The 17,888-nt window shown below is 39.8% G+C and overlaps 1 protein-coding gene across 6 annotated transcripts in view; it reads left to right on the top strand.

Moving 5' to 3' along the window:
- Window positions 1-17,888, top strand: part of HACE1 (HECT domain and ankyrin repeat containing E3 ubiquitin protein ligase 1) — a 90,458-nt gene that overhangs the window by 9,825 nt on the left and 62,745 nt on the right. For 4 of the 6 annotated variants that reach the window (XM_054721821.1, XM_054721819.1, XM_054721822.1 and 1 more), the window contains exons 5-6: window positions 1,914-1,989; window positions 10,334-10,465. In XM_054721821.1, the coding sequence (XP_054577796.1) occupies window positions 1,914-1,989; window positions 10,334-10,465 (208 nt within the window). Of the gene's footprint in view, window positions 1-1,913; window positions 1,990-10,333; window positions 10,466-17,888 lie in introns of those variants that run through there. The other 2 variants (XM_008139982.2, XM_054721823.1) reach the window with 2 other exon arrangements.

Here is a 17,888-nt window from a genome sequence, read left to right as displayed (position 1 = left end):
TGTGGGGGACCAGGACAGCAGGGGAGGGCTGTTGGGGGGAACCAGGCCTACAGTGGAGGGCAATTGAGGGGGACCAGGCCAGCAGGGGAGGGCAGTTGTGGGGGACCCATGCCTACAGTGGAGGGCAGTTGAGGGGGACCAGGCCAACAGGGGAGGGCAGTTGAGGGGGACCAGACCTACAGGGGAAGGCAGTTGAGGGGGACCAGGCCTACAGGGGAGGGCAGTTGTGGGGAACCAGACCTTCAGGGGAGGGAAGTTGAGGGGGAGACCAGGCCTGCAGGGGAGGACTGTTGTGGGGGACCAGGACAGCAGGGGAGGGCTGTTGGGGGGAACCAGGCCAACAGAGGAGGGTAGCTGGGGGAGACCAAGCCAGTAGGGGAGGGGAGTTGGGGGGGAGGGCCAGGCCTGCAGGGGAGGACAGTTTGGGTGGGGACCCAGGCCTTCAGGGGAGGGCAGTTGGGGGGGACCAGGCCTACAGGGGAGGACAGTGGCGGGGCAGGCTTGCAGGGGAGGGCAGTTAGGGGTGACCAGGCCAGCAGGGGAGGGCAGTTAAGGGTGACCAGCCCAGCAGGGAAGGGCAGTTGGTGGGGACCAGGCCTGCAGAGGAAGACAGGGGTGACCAGACTGGCAGGGGAGGTCAGTTAGGGGTGTCCAGGCCAGCAGGGGAGGGCACTTAGGGGCAATCGGGCCGGCCGGGGAGCACTTAGGCATCAGTCAGGCTGGCAGTGGAGTGGTTAGGGGGTGATCAGGCTGACAGGCAGAAGCGGTTAGGGGCAATCAGGGAGGCAGGCAAGTGAGCGGTTTGGAGCCACCAGTCCTGGATTGTGAGAGGGATGTCCAACCGCTTGTTTAGGCCCGATCCCCTAAACAGGCAGTTGGACATCCCTCAAGGGGTTCCCAGATTGGAGAGGGTGCAGGCTGGGCTGAGGGACAAACCCCCCACCCCCATGCACGAATTTCGTGCACCGGGCCTGTAGTGTTTTTATAATTCATCTTAGTATTCACTTTCACATAATTTACAATCATGAATGTAGGATACAAAATTGAGACATGCTTTTGCTATATTCATTCCTCTTCCATTAGACTTACGTTATACTAGAGGCCCGGTGCACGAAATTCGTGCACCTGGGGGGGGGTTGTCCCTCAGCCCTGCCTGCATCCTCTCCAATCTGGGACCCCTCGAGGGATGTCCGACTGCCGAGGTTTCTCGGCAGTCGGACATTCCTCTCACAATCTGGGACTGCTGGCTCCCAACCGTTCGCCTGCCTACCTGCCTGATTGCCCCTAACCGCTTCTGCCTGCCCGCCTGATCACCCCTAACCACTCCCCTGCCAGCCTGATCAATGCCTAACTGCTTCCCTGCCAGCCCAATTGCCCCCAACTGCCCTCCCCTGCCAGCCTGGTCGCCCCTAACTGCCCTCCCCTGCAGGCCTGGTCCCCCCCAACTGCCCTCCCCTACTGGCCCGGTCTCCTAACTGCCCTCCCCTGCTGGCCTGGTTGCCCCTAACTGCCCTCTCCTGCTGGCCTGATCTCCCACAACTGCCCTCCCCTGCCAGCCATCTTGTGTGAGGGCATGATGGTCAATTTGCATATTACCTCTTTATTATATAGGATTGCTAATGGAGATTACTATTTCAGACATTCAGTCAACACTAGAAATTTCTCAGCATTTTGAATGTACCAATGACATGAAAATCTTATTGGGCCTTTTCTCTATCCTGTTATCTTTGAGTCATAGAAATAATTTTGTATATTATTTCAAATGTTATAGTGCTATTTAAATATTAAAGATATGGATTGATACATAAATATTAACTACACTCAACTAGTGTTGAGTGTAGTTAATATTTTAGCATAATAGTTATTAGTTTGTATTTCTAGTATCAGTTATTTGTGATTTTCTTTCTTTTTAGGCAGAAGAAATGCATGAGTAAATTATTAGAATACAGTGCTGATGTCAACATTTGTAATAATGAAGGCCTTACAGCAGTAAGTGCTAAGAATTTCATGAGATTTTAAAAATGTTTTTTAGAAAAATAACATTGAAGGTGATAGTAATGCAAAGTGCAGTACAAGTGTTTTTGCAAGTTACTTCTTTGTGATAATTAAGAAGATGCAGAATGATTTGAGATATATTTCTCAGCTATATTTATTAAGAGAAGATATGGCCCACCATGTTTCTCCTTTTTTCTCCTGTTTGAGTTTATGCCTTTTCATTTGTTTTGAAGTCTTATTCCCCTAGCTTTTGTCATCGACTTTCAATGGACTTTCAATGGCTGCCTACTGGGGATTGAGCCTGAAACTTGGGCATGTGCTCTGACTAGGAATTCAACTATGACCTCCTGGTTCATAGGTTGATGCTCAACCATTGAGCCACACAGGCCAAGCGGTTGTTATACTTTGATCTACATAGATATTATAGAGAGATGGTATAGGATATTTGAAGAGATTATTGAAAAAAATTTTTAATCAAATTGTTACTTAATGAAACATTCATTTTTTAAGTAGAGATAAAATAGAATTTTGTGATTATTGAGAAATTGTTTTGAAGTCATGACAGAAAATGTTAAGTTTTACTTATTAAATTTTTACCTCCCTATTTGTGAGGTGATAGAGATATTAATTAACTGGAGGTGGGAATCCTTTTACAATGTATATGAAATCATCACACTGTATACTTTAAATTCTATGTAATAAAAGGCTAATATGCAAATTGACCAAATGGCAGAACGACTAGTTGCTATGATGTGAATGCACTGACCACCAGGGGGCAGACACTCAATGCAGGAGCTGGCCCCCTGGTGGTCAGTGCACTCCCACAGCCAACCTCCCACGGCTAGGCAACCTCCCACGGTCCCTCCCCCCATCCCTCTGGCCCTGTCTGGCAACCGGAAGCCAGCAGCCAGCTGCCGATTGGGACTGGGTGAGACAGCCCTGATAGGCCCTGATCACCAGCCAGGCCTAGGGACCCCACCTATGCACGAATTTTGTGCACCGGGCCTCTAGTATTTTATAATTTTATTTGTTAATTATATCTCAATAAGGCTGAAAATAATTTTACCTTTCTTGGAAGTATTTGTAGATTTTGAATCCTTTAATTTGTGAATAAAGAAGAATCTTAAGCATTTACTGACCATGCCAGTTTTCAAGACCTTTCTGATTAAATTTTTTTGCCAGGAGGTGGGATTTGGGTGGTAGGGCATACAAAAACAGCTTCCCTAAGATTTGAATTATTCTCTGAATGTGTTATTAAAGAATAAGCTAAATCATGATTATATGAAATCCACAATTCCTGTGATAATCCAGATATTGTTATATATTTACAATATAACACCATCTACTCTGTAAAGAAAAACTATTTTGAATATCTATAGGTTGCTTAATGATGTGCTAGATATCACAGAGGGTTATAAAACTATGGAACTGTCAGCAATCTATCCTTAGAGCACTGTCTAGTATACTAGTAGGCAAGATAAGATGTCCAATATTCGCATAATTTTTATCTGCTAATTTCTTCCATTCCTAAACTTTAAAGGAAGTGGAGTAGGACATTTTTAAACATCAAATTTCAATCTAAAAACTATTCATGTGCATATTTAAAGGGTCATTTGATTATACAAAACTGTTACAGAAAAAGCCTCTACTCTTTTTCTACCTGGGATCAACCTTGGTGTTCTTTTCTTTGGGCCTGATTGGTGTGGTGTGCCTCCTTTTCTTGGATATTATTCTGGCTGCCAAGCATGTTCCTGCCTTGTCCCAGACCACCATGGTGGAATTAATTCGATAGTTGGGTTCATTGACCTTACCGGCTGAAGGAAGCTGGGATGGTGGAAATGTGCTGCTACAGAATTGAATAGTTGTCACCAAACATGCCGGGGAGTAAAGCCAAGCACTGCTGAGATGAAGTAACCTTCATTAGGGAGCCAAGAGCCCCAGGATTGTTTTTACAAAAGGAGAGAATCGTTGACTGCATGCTTTCTAGGTTGGTCAACCTGACAAAAGACTCTTCATGTTTCTTCATTTGTTCTTTCAACAGGAATTTTTTGAATACTTATTATATGCTAGGTAGGCACTTTGCTGGTGTGGGGATAGAGTAGTGATTATCTCTGACCCAGACCTTGTCATCTCCAAACACAAAACTCAGCAGGTGTTGGTGACACATTGTAATGTCAACATAGGAGAAGGAGAGCTATGGAAGAAATGGAGGGGGATCCATCCTTACCTAGGAGCATGTGAGCTGAGGCCAAAGGAACAATTAGACATTGGAGTGTTAAAAGTGGTAGCTGTGGGGGTGGGAGTGGGGGTGGGCGTGGGAGAGGGAGAGGGGAAGAGAGTTCTAGCTCTGTGGGATAGATTGGTGAAGGCTTGGAAATGAAAGAGAGCATGCTACATTAGAGCAGTGAGCTTAACATGGTATTCAGATATCCCTGGGGTTTCATGAATACTTCCAAAGGCTTGTGGCATATGTGTAAGGATATCACTTTACAGATCTTCAATTTCTATGTGCTCTTTCTTAAGATGATCTGCTCAAGAGCATCCTCTGGTAGAGAGCCAGCCCTTTCCACTTTTACCTTTAAAATCCACCACTGTTTTTGAACAAAGTACATTTTATACTCACCCATCCTGAATATTGCCAAGACACATTGTCAAGGATGGGGTGAGGTTAGGAGTAAACAAAAAAAAAAACAACAACTCAAAATATTGGTGTCAGCAAAGGCTCTATCATTCATCACCCTTAGGCTTTTTCCTGTCTTATATGTATTGCTGTTAGGGGTGAAGTATTTAGACTTGAGTTGCTTTATTCTGAATTCAGCACAATTATAAAAATGTTGTAATAGGAGTGTTGGAATATTTGCTTGTTTTGTCAGCAATACCATCCCACAACTACTGTCAAAGAATTCATTGCCTCTAAGGTAAAGTTCAGTGAGAAGCAAAAGAACGTCAGTAGGAAATGCTGATGTCAGTGGTGACTCTTCACCCAGCTGGCAGGGTGACTTTTAATCTATTTTATTCATGCTTATATCTATCTATATTTACCTACATTAGGAAGTGGAGGAAATGGGCAGTGACTGCTAATGGGTACAGGTTTTCTTTTTGGGGAAATGAAAGTATTCTAAAATTGATGGAGGTGGTGATCACACAACTCTGAATATACTAAAAATCTAAAGGTTGTATACTTAAATAGGTGAATTGTATGGCATCATGCCTCAAGTAAATATACATATATTTTATGACACCCTTGCCCCCCCCCCAAATAAAACATTCTCTTGATCTTCCTCCCAACCTCCAAAATTCTCATTCCATAGTGAGCTCCTCTCAACTATTTTTAATGGATTTAAACATTTTGTTTTCCCTGTATCTGAATGACATGCTAATATTGCTGCCTTTTGATTTTTTTCAGTTTTAGGCATCACCTATTGATTTTCTGAACAATAAGATTATTGCTCTCTTTTTCAGCTTCTCTTCCCATATCCCTTCATGTACAATCACATTCCCTCAGACCTTTAGAATAGAGTCATAATTTTAGTTATGTCATTTTTCAATGTTATAGTTTTTGATTGTGTGAAAACTATTCATTGTTAGGTTAAGTTGTTTTCTATAATTACTTTTCTGTCTTATAAAACATTTTATTTTTCATGTAGTTAAGAATTGCATTTAAAAAATTGAGGTAATTGTAGATTCATATGCAGTTGTAAGATATAGAAAAACCCTGTATATTTTGCCCAGTTTCTCAATGATCACATTTTACAGAACCATAATATAATATAATATAATATCACTAGCTTTCCCGTTGCAGGAAAAATCCTGCAATAGGATTTCCTGCTGCACTCTACCCCGCCTCTGTTCCTCCCTTGTCGCCAGCCTCACCTTCTCCTCCAGCCCGCCCGCGTTTCCCTTCGCCCCCGGCCCCGCCTCTGTTCCTCCCTTGTCGCCAGCCTCACCTTCTCCTCCAGCCCGCCCGCGTTTCCCTTCGCCCCCGGCCCCGCCTCCGCTCCGCCCTTGTCGCCTGCATCACCTTCTCCTCCAGCCCACCCGCGTTTCCCTTCTCCCCCACCCCGCCTCTGCCCCGCCCTTGTCACCGCCTCACCTTCTCCTCCAGCCCACCCGAGTTTTCCTCCGCCCCCGGCCCCGCCTCCGCCCCGCCCTTGTCCCCCGCCCCGCCTTCTCCTCCAGCCCGCCTGCGTTTCCCTCCACCCCCGGCCCCGCCTCCGCCCCGCCCTTGTCCCCCGCCCCGCCTTCTCCAGCCCGCCCGCGTTTCCCTCCACCCCCGGCCCCGCCTCCGCCCCGCCCTTGTCCCCCGCCCCGCCTTCTCCAGCCCGCCCGCGTTTCCCTTCGCCCCTGGCCCCGCCTCCGCCCCGCCCTATTCCTCCCCCCCTGCCCCCCCCCCCCTCTTGCTTGCTTCTTCGAAGCTTTACTCCCTTCTGCAGCTCTTGGCTTCTTTGGACGCTGTCTTGATATGCAAATTAGCCGCCATCTTTGTTGGGGTAATTTGCATACTCGTCCTGATTGGTTGGTGGGCGTGGCTTGGCTGGTGGGCGTGGCTTAGGTGTAGCAAAGGTGCGGTCAATTTGCATATTTGTCTATTATTAGATTAGATGACCAAGGTATTGACATTGATACAGCCTCACTCATTTCCTGTTTTACTTGTTTACTTGTACCCAGTTTTACCTGTGTGTGTATGTATGTACATATATTAAGTTTTATACAGTTTTATTACCTGTGTAGATCCATGGGTTCACTACCGTAGTCAATATCCTGAACATTTCCAATTTCACATAGATGCCTTGTGTTGCTCTTCTTTTCTAATCACACCTTTTCCCCCCTTAACTCCCATGCCAGACCCCTGGCAATCACTAATCTATTTTTATTTTCTGAAATTTTGTTGTTTCAAGAATATATACATGGAATCATAATGTGTGGAACTTTTTGGGATTGGCTTTTGTATACTCATCATATTCCCTGCAGATTGATTCAGATTTTTTTGTGTATCAATAGTTTGTTCTTTTATATTACCGACTAGTATTCCTTGGTGTAGATATACCATTGTTTGTTTAATCACTCACCTCTTGAAAGACAACTGGGTTGTTTCCTGTTTGGAGCTATTGCAAATAAAGCTGCCATAAGCATAAACATTAGTGTAAAGGTTTTTTTGGTGAATATACATTTTCATTTCTCAGGAATAAATGCCCAGGAATGCAGTTGCTGGGTTGTATGGCATTTTCATGTTTATTTTTCAAATGCACTGCCTAACTTTTCTAGAGTGACTGTATCATTTTACCACCCCTCCAGGAATCTAGTTTTTCAGCATTCCCACTAGCATTTGATATTGTTAATGTTTTTTATTTTAGCAATTACGATGGGTACTAGAGGCCCAGTGCATGAATTCGTGCACCAGTGGGGTCCCTTGGCCTGGCCTGAAACTGGCTCTCCGACATCCCCCGAGGGGTCCCAGATTGCGAGGGGGCACAGGGCAGGTGGAGGGACCCCACTGATGCACGATCGGGGCAAGGGAGGAACGCGGGAGATTGGCCAGCCAGGAAGGGATTACGGGAGGGCTCCAGGGTGAGTCCAGCCTGCCTCGCCCAGTCCTGATCGGCCGGACCCCAGCAGCAAGCTAACCTACCGGTCAGAGCATCTGCCCCCTGGTGGTCAGTGCATGTCATAGCAAGCGGTTGAATGGCCTTAGCATATCATTAGCATATTACTCTTTGATTGGTTGAATGGACAACTGACACTTAGCATATTAGGCTTTTATTGTTTAGGATAGTTATACCAGGTGTACCGGTTATTAATGTGGATTTTTTTCAATAGATGGGAGTTCCACATATGTTGATATATATGTGATTTGATATGTATGCTATTTTGTTGTATTGACAGCAAGCTTCAAAACTTCATATGTCAAATTTGCTGAAGGTGTTAACTTCATAGATATTTTTACGCTTAAAAATGTCGAATTTCATGCCAAAAAAAGTATTTGCGGGAAGTTTTAATTCATTACTTTATTTTGAAGAAAAGTGCTGCTGAAAGTTATCGTATACTTTGGGAAGCTTATGGTGAACATGCTCCATCTCAAGATACTTGTGAATGCTGGTTTAAACGCTATAAAAGTGATGATTTCGATGTGAAAGACAAAGAACATCCAGGTCAACTGAAAAAGTTTGAACACCAACAATTACAAGCATTATTGGATGCAGATGCATGTCAAACTCAAAAACAACTTGCAGAAAGATTAAATGTTGCTCAGCAAACCATTTCCGATCATTTACAAGCAATGGGAAAGATTTTAAAGGAAGGAAAATGGGTGCCACATCAACTGAACGAAAGACAAATGGAAAACCGAAAAGTCACCAGTAAAATGTTGCTTCAATGGCACGAAAGAAAGGCTTTTTTTGCATCGAATTATGACTGGCAATGAAAAGTGGATTTATTTTGAGAATCCCAAATGCACAAAATCATGATTTGATCCAGGTCAAGCATCAACATCGACTGCAAGGCCAAATCGCTTTGGAAAGAAGACAATGCTCTGCGTTTGGTGGGATCAGGAAGGTGTGTTATATTATGAGCTTCTAAAACCAGGTGAAACCATTAATACTGATCGCTACCAACAACAAATAATCAATTTGAACCACGCTTTGATCGTGAAATGACCAGAATGTGCCAGAAGACACAGCAAAGTTATTTTGCTTCATGATGACGCACCATCACACACTTCAAAACTAGTTAAAGACACGTTAAAAGATCTTGCCTGGGAAGTATTAACCCACCCGCTGTATTCACCAGACCTTGCTCCTTCAGATTACCATTTGTTCCGATCGATGGCACACATACTTTCTGAGCAGCACTTCAAAACATACGAAGAAGTGGAAAATTGGGTCTCTGAATGGTTTGCCTCAAAACAAGAAAAGTTCTATTGGGACGGTACCCACAAATTACCTGAAAGATGGGGAAATGTGTAGCTAGCGATGGACATTACTTTGAATAAAGCACTTTTGATGTTTCTCTTGAAATTATCGTGTTTTCTCTGATTACAAAATCTGCATTAATTACCGGTACACCTGGTATCTCTTGTAGTTTTACTTTGCTTTTGCCTAATTGCTGATATTGTTGAACATCTTTTTATGTGCGTTTTTTTACCATTTGTTCATCCTCTTATATGAAAACAGAGGCCCAGTGCATGAAATTCGTGTACAGGGGGTTCCTCTCAGCCCAGCCTACACCCTCTCCAATCTGGTACCCCTCGGGGGATGTCCGACTGATCCTGGGGATCGGGCCTAAACTGGCAGTCGGATATCCCTCTCACAATCCGGGACCACTGGCTCCTAACTGCTCACCTGCCTGCTTGCATGATCACCCCTAACTGCCCCCCCCCTTGCTGGCCTGGTCACCCCCAACTGCCCCCCCTGCCAGCCTAGTTTCCCCCAACTGCCCCCCTCCCCACTGGCCTGGTCACCCCTTACTGCCCCTCCTGCCGACCTGGTCGCCCCCAACTGGCCCCCCCCCACCAGCCTCGTCACCCCACACTGCCCTCCTCTGCTGGCCTGATCGCCCCTCACTCCCCCCCACCCCCTCAGCCTGGTCGCCCCCAACTGCCTCCCCTGTGGGCCTGGTTTCCCCACGCAGCCTGCTGCTCGGTCGTTTGGTCGCCCCTCACTAACCTCCCTGCCGGCCTAGTCGCACAACGCAGCCTGTTCGGTTGTCCGTTTAGTTGCGAGGGTCGCTTAGGCTTTTATATATATATATAGATGGTAGTTCATGTCATTTGTCCATTTTCTAATTGGATTTTATAAAAATTTTATTGATTGCTTTTTAGAGCAAGAGAGAGCGAGAGAGGAAGAAACAACGCTTTGTTGTTCTACTTATTTATGCATTCATTGGTTGATTCTTGTATGTGCCCTCACCAGGGATAGAATACAAAACCTTGGAGTATGGAGTAGATGCTCTAACCAACTGAAGTAAAGACTATCATGCCCACTTTGTTAATTACTTTTTAATTTATGTTTGCTTCTGGGGAAGGAAAGTTATTCAGTACCTTTTCTATAGAGGAAAGCTATTCATAAGAGTGCAGGATCATCTAAGAAGGAGAGTATTTGGTGATCCTAAGTCTAAACTTAATTACTTTGAACCATAAAGTGCTTGATTTTGAAATACATGGTGGTATAACCTATATCTTGATGCATATTTTTCCCCTATAAAAATATAGGGAAATATATATAGGCTTAAATTTTAGTCTTTAGTGTGTATTATGCTCACAGTTGGGAAGTAATAGCATTTATCTGCTGTTTTTATATGAAACACTCTTGCATAAATGTTAAGTAACTAAATGACTGCACAGATACACTGGCTGGCTGTGAATGGGCGGACAGAACTACTCCATGACCTTGTACAGCACGTCAGTGACGTCGATGTTGAGGACGCAATGGGGCAGACAGCGCTGCATGTGGCCTGCCAGAATGGTCACAAGACGGTAAATTCAGCTGTGAGAACTTTAAGTTGCATGTGTTTATTTTTGAAAACTTTGAATCCATGAAAAGTTTCTCACTGTGCATAATTGCAAACATGAAGCATCATAGCAAAATCTTGTTACAACATTTTCTGCATCATACGGACTTCTGGTTAATACATTTTATGTGGAAAAAGGAATAGAAAATGGTGCTTTTGCATCTGTTTAAAATATTTGTAATTTGGATTTCAACTTCATTTTTGATTCATAGATTTTTAAATGGCGGAATATATTAAAAATTTAAATGTGGTATGTTCATATATAATTTTAGCAATTATGTTTGTTTTTTTAAAAAATATGTTTTATTGATTTCTTACAGAGAGGAAGGGAGAGGGATAGAGAGCTAGAAACATCGATGAGAGAGAAACATCGACCAGCTGCCTCCTGCACACCCCCTACCGGGGATGTGCCCGCAACCAATGTACATGCCCTTGACTGGAATCGAACCTGGGACCTTTCAGTCTGCAGGCCGACGCTCTATCCACTGAGCCAAACCGGTTTCGGCAGCAATTATGTTTTGTTCTCAGTTTTTTATCAACTAAGTTTTTCATATTTTTATTTTTTATTAGTAAGCTCAACTATTGGGATTAGATATAAAGAAAGTGAATACTGACAGTGTTTAAATCATTTAACTTGGGTTATCATATTTGTCTACTCTCTCAGAATATGATGCAAGCACTAGAATGACAGCTGTTTTTTTTCTTACTTTAGGTTTCTAAAATCATGTATTTCTTTTATAGCAATAGTTTTTTGTTAATCCTATGTGCAAACATTTGGCTTTTAAAATTGCTAATGAGTTTTCTCTCATTAGGAGACTTTGCTGCCTTATGTAAAGGTTGTTAGCTTATAGTTATGAATGAATTTCTGCTTTGCTATAATTTCCTGGTTACTTTCAGGTTGTCTCCCCCCCCTCCCATTTACTATTATTGATAATAGAATGTTGTTTATTTACTTGCTAACTGTAAAAATAACAACAAAGACCAACCCAATACAACAACTATAAAGATACAAAATTTTGTTTGTTTATATTTACTTTTTTGTATACTGTTTGAGTTTTATCTTTTTGTGGGAGAATTCTTAATGGAGTCATTGATTTCCTTCTCTGCAAACACTTTTTTCCTAACCTGGGTTCAGAATATAGGGTCCTACGTATTTAGATGCTTTATGTATGACTTCAGGTCACAGAATATTTCACTTCTTTAAGATTGTGAGGCCAAGGTTGACGTTGTCTTATGTTTAATAAGAGTTCGATAAAAGGAGGGATGTAGGATTTTTTTTTATTACATGGAATTTCTTCTGAACATCATTGTTCATTTTAAATTTTTTTGACTTTTATCATCTGAAAAGTAACCCAGTATTTTCAAGGAATATTTCTTTTCATTGTCTCAGAGTCCACACTATTAAATTTAAAAAATACTTTGTATGATAAAAAATGATCTGAAATATTCTACTCTTGAGTGGTCCAGGGTTTTTTTTTTTTTTTTTTTTTTTTTTTTTTTTTTGTGTGTGCGTGTGTGTGTGTGTGTGTGTGTGTGTTTTCTATAGTGGACTGTACTTTATTTTTTTAAATTTATCTTTTTAACAGGTAAGTGGAGTGTCATGTACTAAGATTGCAAACCCTACCTGTTGTCCAGGAACTTGTGTAGGAAAAAACTGGAATTCAGATTAGGAATGATCTACAAAATCTCATTTTAGCTGCCTTGAATAAGTGAAGAAGCAAGAATTACATAGAAAATCTTATTTCAAAATGTGCATTTCAGGCTGCATTAGAAATTTAGAATTGCCTTCTGAAGTTATTGAAAGGTAGGTAGTATAAGTATAATATATTCCATATGGTTTGCAACTTAAAGCAGGTGTGGTAAAGTAAGGGAGAATTCCTCATAGCCAAATGCCTTTGAAGAATTATATTCTCAGAAGATTTATAGGGAGTCTGACTTTACTGTGGTGATGAGTTTTACAGGGTGAGATTTTGCAGATATAGTAGAGGAGGAAGTGTACAAAAAACTATGTTGACTGGTGGTTGATTGTATTAGTGAGTGAGATTCCATTCTGTCATAGTTGATCAATTGTAGTTATCTGTAAGGATAATATATAGATAGTATTTAAAACTGTTTTTGGAATCATTGTATTCATCTTTAATCCTTCTTCAGTTAGGGCAAGAAGGAATCTTGAAAAATTAGCATACCTTCTGCCTCCAGGCTGAATTGTACTTCTAAAAATCTGTGTTGACAGTTATACTAATATTACCTGTGTCTCATAATTACTCATGTATTTCTGGTCCATGTTCACAGTTCCATGGATAAGCATATCCTTTTATCTAGAACTGAATATGATTTATTGGGTTATAAGATATGATAAGTTATTACTGGATAGGGATTATTGATTTTTTAAACTCTGTGTATCTTTCCATAAGTTGAATACTGAGTCTAAAATGCTTTGTCAGGTATCACAGTTGGGACTTTAGTGGCAAGTGAAAATGGCCTTTTCATTGTCTCAAAGTAGCCAGTTCTTACATAAAATCATTAACAAGTATTTAAAACTGGTGTCCATGTAGATACAGGTTTCAAGATTTCAGTTTATGTTTAAGCTTAAAAGCTTGCATATTGATTATGTATTTTTTATAAAATGAAATAGGAAACTTTAGAGGGGGAAAGAAACTATTTTAAAACATTTTTAAAAGCATATCATTTCTTTTCAAATTATAGAGACAGCTATGACAAAGAAATCCTCTGAAGTTTCAATCTAATCTCATTTTAGAGTAAATCTCAAACGGACATGATAAGATTTTGAGTAACTAGCTAAGAGCTCTAAAGCTTTGTAGAATTTGTAATTGGAAGACTATATTTTTGCTCTCAGGCCAAGAATTACAGATTTACATTACTTTTTTAAAGTTAAAAGACTTGGTATATTCATTTTTGTCATAACTAAGAAATTGAGTAATCTTTGCTATGATTTCAAATACATGCAACAATTTCATTAGCAGTAAAGGTCTCATCATCCTCTTGTTGGAAGGAAGTAGTTTGGGCAGTTGAAGAGTACCATCCGATCTTTTATTTGTCCTTGCAACATAATAGCACTATGATTTTAAACTACTTCTATTCCTATTTATAAGTGTTCAGGTCAAAGAAGTGATCATAATAATTCCTGAATAATGCAATTTTCTATAACTTGCTTTAGGTCAGTTGTTAATTAGCTGTATGATACTAATATTATGGTTTATTTTTCAATATTGATTTTGACATATCATTTCAGAGTTTGATTATTCAGCTGGCTTATTATATATAGTCTTTGGCAACTCTTTGTTCCCATGTCTTATGTAGCTCCTAAGGTATATTCTGTTTACTGATCACATAATTAAGAAAAGCGTTGTGAACACATTGGAAAATACTCAAGAGCACTAATAGTATTGGTACTATTACTGTCATTATTAATGTGGATGATGGGATTCTGCAAGCAAAGTATAGAGAGCACTATCTGGATCCTTAATTGATTTACTCTTGTGGAATAAGCTATTATATTTTTTGAGTTTTAATCTCATTTTTAGAAAGAGTAGTGAAGCCTCATATTATTCTACGTAGTGTATAATTGACTATTTTTTTTTGGGCCATAAGTTGAATGAATATTTTGGTAATGTTTTTCTTTGTTATTAATTAAATTTATTGATGTGTTGAATTGCCACAAATAGTTGCTTACTGATTTCTGGAATACTTTGGACTTAGAAACCCTAGAAAACTTTCAGATGGTTCATTCTCAATTTATATAAGTTAGAGTACACAGCAGGATTAGTTTAGGGATGAATTTCAGTTTATTTGTACAATAAATTTTACTTTTATCAGAATAAATTTCATATTTCTAAATTTATATAGCTGAATATGAAGCTTCACAAACATAAAATGGTAGCTGAACCCTTCTTAGAGTAGATTTAAGCTCTTTTGACAGAACTTCCTTAGGTCAGTTGTTAATTAGCTATATGATACTAATTATGGTATTATAGACTATCTTTGATACAACTGACTGCATTTTTTGCTGAAATTGTAGGCTTGTTAAGGAACAGTGCTCACCTATGTTCAGATAGCTCTCTTGCTATCTTAAGCCAGCTCCCAAGCTTTTCATCCAGAGATTATAGACCACGCTTAATTGAAAGCTTTGCAAAAACATTAATTGGATCTGCCTTGAGGCACAAAGGTAGACACTCCAACATTTATTTCTCTCTTCCTTTCTCCTTCCTTTCTTCCTTCCTTTCTTCCTTCTTTCTTTCTTTCTTTCTTTCTTTCTTTCTTTCTTTCTTTCTTTCTTTCTTTCTTTCTTCCTTCCTTCCTTCCTTCCTTCCTTCCTTCCCTCCTTCCTTCCTTCCTTCCTTCCTTCCTTCCTTCCTTCCTTCCTTCCTTCTTTTTTTTGTATTTCAGGTTTAGAGTAATTTTATTTATTTTAATGTTAGAATTCTACTTTATCACTTCTAGGCAATATGAGCAAATAATAAAAAGTTCTTTTTACTCTGTTTTTTTCTCACAGAACTGGATAATACTGATTTTTTTTTTTCTAGATGTTACATGAGTTCAAAGTTTCCATAGTTTTATGTGGACAGATTTCTAGAGAAGATTTATATAAACCAGCCACTGATTAGTGAGTTGGCCATTTTTCTTAGTGCTTAAGTTATTTGTGCATTGCTACTAATTTTTTTCTAATGTTCAGAATTTTTAAAATGTAATTAAATTTATTGGAGTGACATTAGTTAATAATCACAACTCTTTTTAATAGACGATAAAACAAAGATGCTTGCTTTTTTGTTATTTGGCTTTTTAGCAAATGATAGTACCATAATAGATTTTACTGTAGTTTTAATATTGAATATCTATTCCTTTTTACTTTGATTAGTGTTGTTTAGAGTGTTGACATTGATAAAGTAGAGCTGCCTTGGATTTCTTTGTAATTTATCAGTGTATTGGGCACAGGTGGTCTTTGTTAGTCACTGCCTTCAATTAAATGACTTTTCTGATTGATCCGAACATTAGCTTTGCAGATTAGTTTTCTGCTCAGGATATTGTTTTATCACTTGGAAGGTCATGAATTCTGTTGAAAATGTGTTGTTTCTGCTTAAGAATTTCTTGAGGGCCATATGAAAATCCCCTTTCAATGCTTTCCTTCAAGGTTCCTTCCCAGCACTTCCTTATTCTATGAGGAAGAAGACCACTCTATAGGAGATTCCCTAGGAATCTGAGAATAATTGTTGTTTTTTAAGGGGAGGAGGGAATTTTTAAAAGCATATTTTGGTGATCTAAATTAGTCACATAAAATGATTTCATTTCACTGTAGTACTTAAAATGTGTTGTGATAACTTGAAAAATATAGGTATTCAGCTACAATCACAAATATTTACGTTGGTATACTTTTACATGTTTACAGTTATTAAATTGTAAGCTGCTGAGCTTAATTTTTACAAGTGAATGAGAAGCCATACAATTTTGAAAACAGAACTTATGAACATTGTAAATCACAATTATTATTATTTTTTAATTAATGGCTTACATTCTGTTAAGCAGACACAGTGTAGTTTTTATAGAAATACTTGTGTATAAGGGTTTAGGAGTGAGAAATTTGCTAAAACGAATTCAAATCTGTCATTCGAATTCTGTTCATTTTTCTGGATAGGTTTTTATCACCATCTAGCATAGTACATATTTTGTTTATTTCTTTTGTTTCTTGGTCTTCCTTTTCCACTAGAACGTAAGCTTCATAAAGGCAGAGATTTTTGTCTCTTTTTATTCATTGCTGTAACTCCAGCATCTAGAATAGTACCTAGTACATAATAGACATTGAAATTTTTGTTGAAAGATGGAATAGACTAGTCCAATGCAGTACCATTTTCCCCTGCCTTTTTCTTTCCATTTCCGAGTGTCACTTTTTTCTTTTGTACCTTTAAGTGCAATGAATATTGATAGCGCTGATTCTTATAAAAGATCATGTTTGATTTGTTTGTATTACTGGAAATCTTTGCTTTTGAGAATCCCTAGGGATTTTAGTAGTTGAATCTATAATTTATTCTCTTTGATTATGTTTTTGCCTTATACTTCTATATAGTTTAAAATCTAAGTAGTATTGTTTCTTCAAATGCTTTTATGTATCTATTTTATTTAATAAATACTCAGTTTCACCCACCTGAGCTTTACTAGTTACAAAGTTATTTTATCCTTTGTGTACATAGACTGGGAATTTTTTTTTAAAACTGTAATTTAGGTTCTGGTCATGGGCATGGTTCAGTGGTTAGAACAGTGGCCCATGCACCGAAGTGTCTGAGGTTCAATTCCTGGTCTCAAGGGCACGTACCTGGATTGCAGCTTTGCCAATTGATGTGTCTCTCTCACATCAGTGTCTCTCTCTCTCTCTCTCCCCCCATCCCCATTTCCCTCTTTAAAAAACCAATGGAAAAAATATCCTTGTGTGAGGATTAACAAAAAAAGTGATTTAGGTTCTTTGTGACTTTCTTGCTCCTTGTCCCATTATGCCATTTAATTGATAATTGAATGCTGCATTAGACTTCTCCTATTTCAGAGCTTTTACAAAAATAAATCTATAAACTTTTTAATAACAAATATTGATGACTTTTCACTCATTTCAGTGCTGCAAGGTGATTTTTTTTTTATTCATTAAAGTTTCTTCTCTCTTTTTTTTTCTTTATTGATTAAGGTATTCCATATGTGTCCTTATCCCTCCATTGCCCCCTTTCCCCCACTCATGCACTCACCCCTCTGGTATCTGTGTCCATTGGTTAGGCTTAAATGCATGCATACAAGTCCTTTGGTTGATCTCTCGTTTCTCTTTTATTATATAGGAAGAACAAGAGTATGATAGGAACATGTGACAGTTCTATTGTAAATCATGCTTTCTTACTATGGCTTGCCCCAAGTTTGTCTCACCACTTTGTTGAAGAGAACAGTAGAGGAATGCAGTGGAATCTCGGATCTCAAACTTAATTGGTCTGGCAGGTTGTTTGAGAAGCGATTTGTTTGAAAACCGAATTATTTTTTTCCCATTAAAAATAATGTAAATGGAATTAATTCATTCCAGACCCCCAGATGATTCCCTCTTTTAACCTTAAATACAGTAGATACCCAATGTATTGTTTAATCTGTAAACAAACACTTCTTTTCTTAAATTTGTTGACACCCCCCCCCCCCCCTACTAGCCCCAAATGGATCACTTTCAGCACTCCTCCAGGGATGTCTTTCAGGAGGTCAGTCCACTGCATCTTCTCTTGCTGTCACTGCTAACTCCTCTTCGTTGATCCAAGTCAGCAACAGTTGTTTTTTTAAATTCTTTATTGTTTAAAGTATTACATGAGTCTCCTTCCCCCCCCCCCCATTGACCTCTCCCCCACCACCCTCTCCTC

Source organism: Eptesicus fuscus, chromosome 10 (genome assembly GCF_027574615.1).
Source record: "Eptesicus fuscus isolate TK198812 chromosome 10, DD_ASM_mEF_20220401, whole genome shotgun sequence".
Taxonomy (NCBI): Eukaryota; Metazoa; Chordata; class Mammalia; order Chiroptera; family Vespertilionidae; genus Eptesicus; species Eptesicus fuscus.
This window is presented reverse-complemented; position numbering and strand designations above follow the sequence as displayed.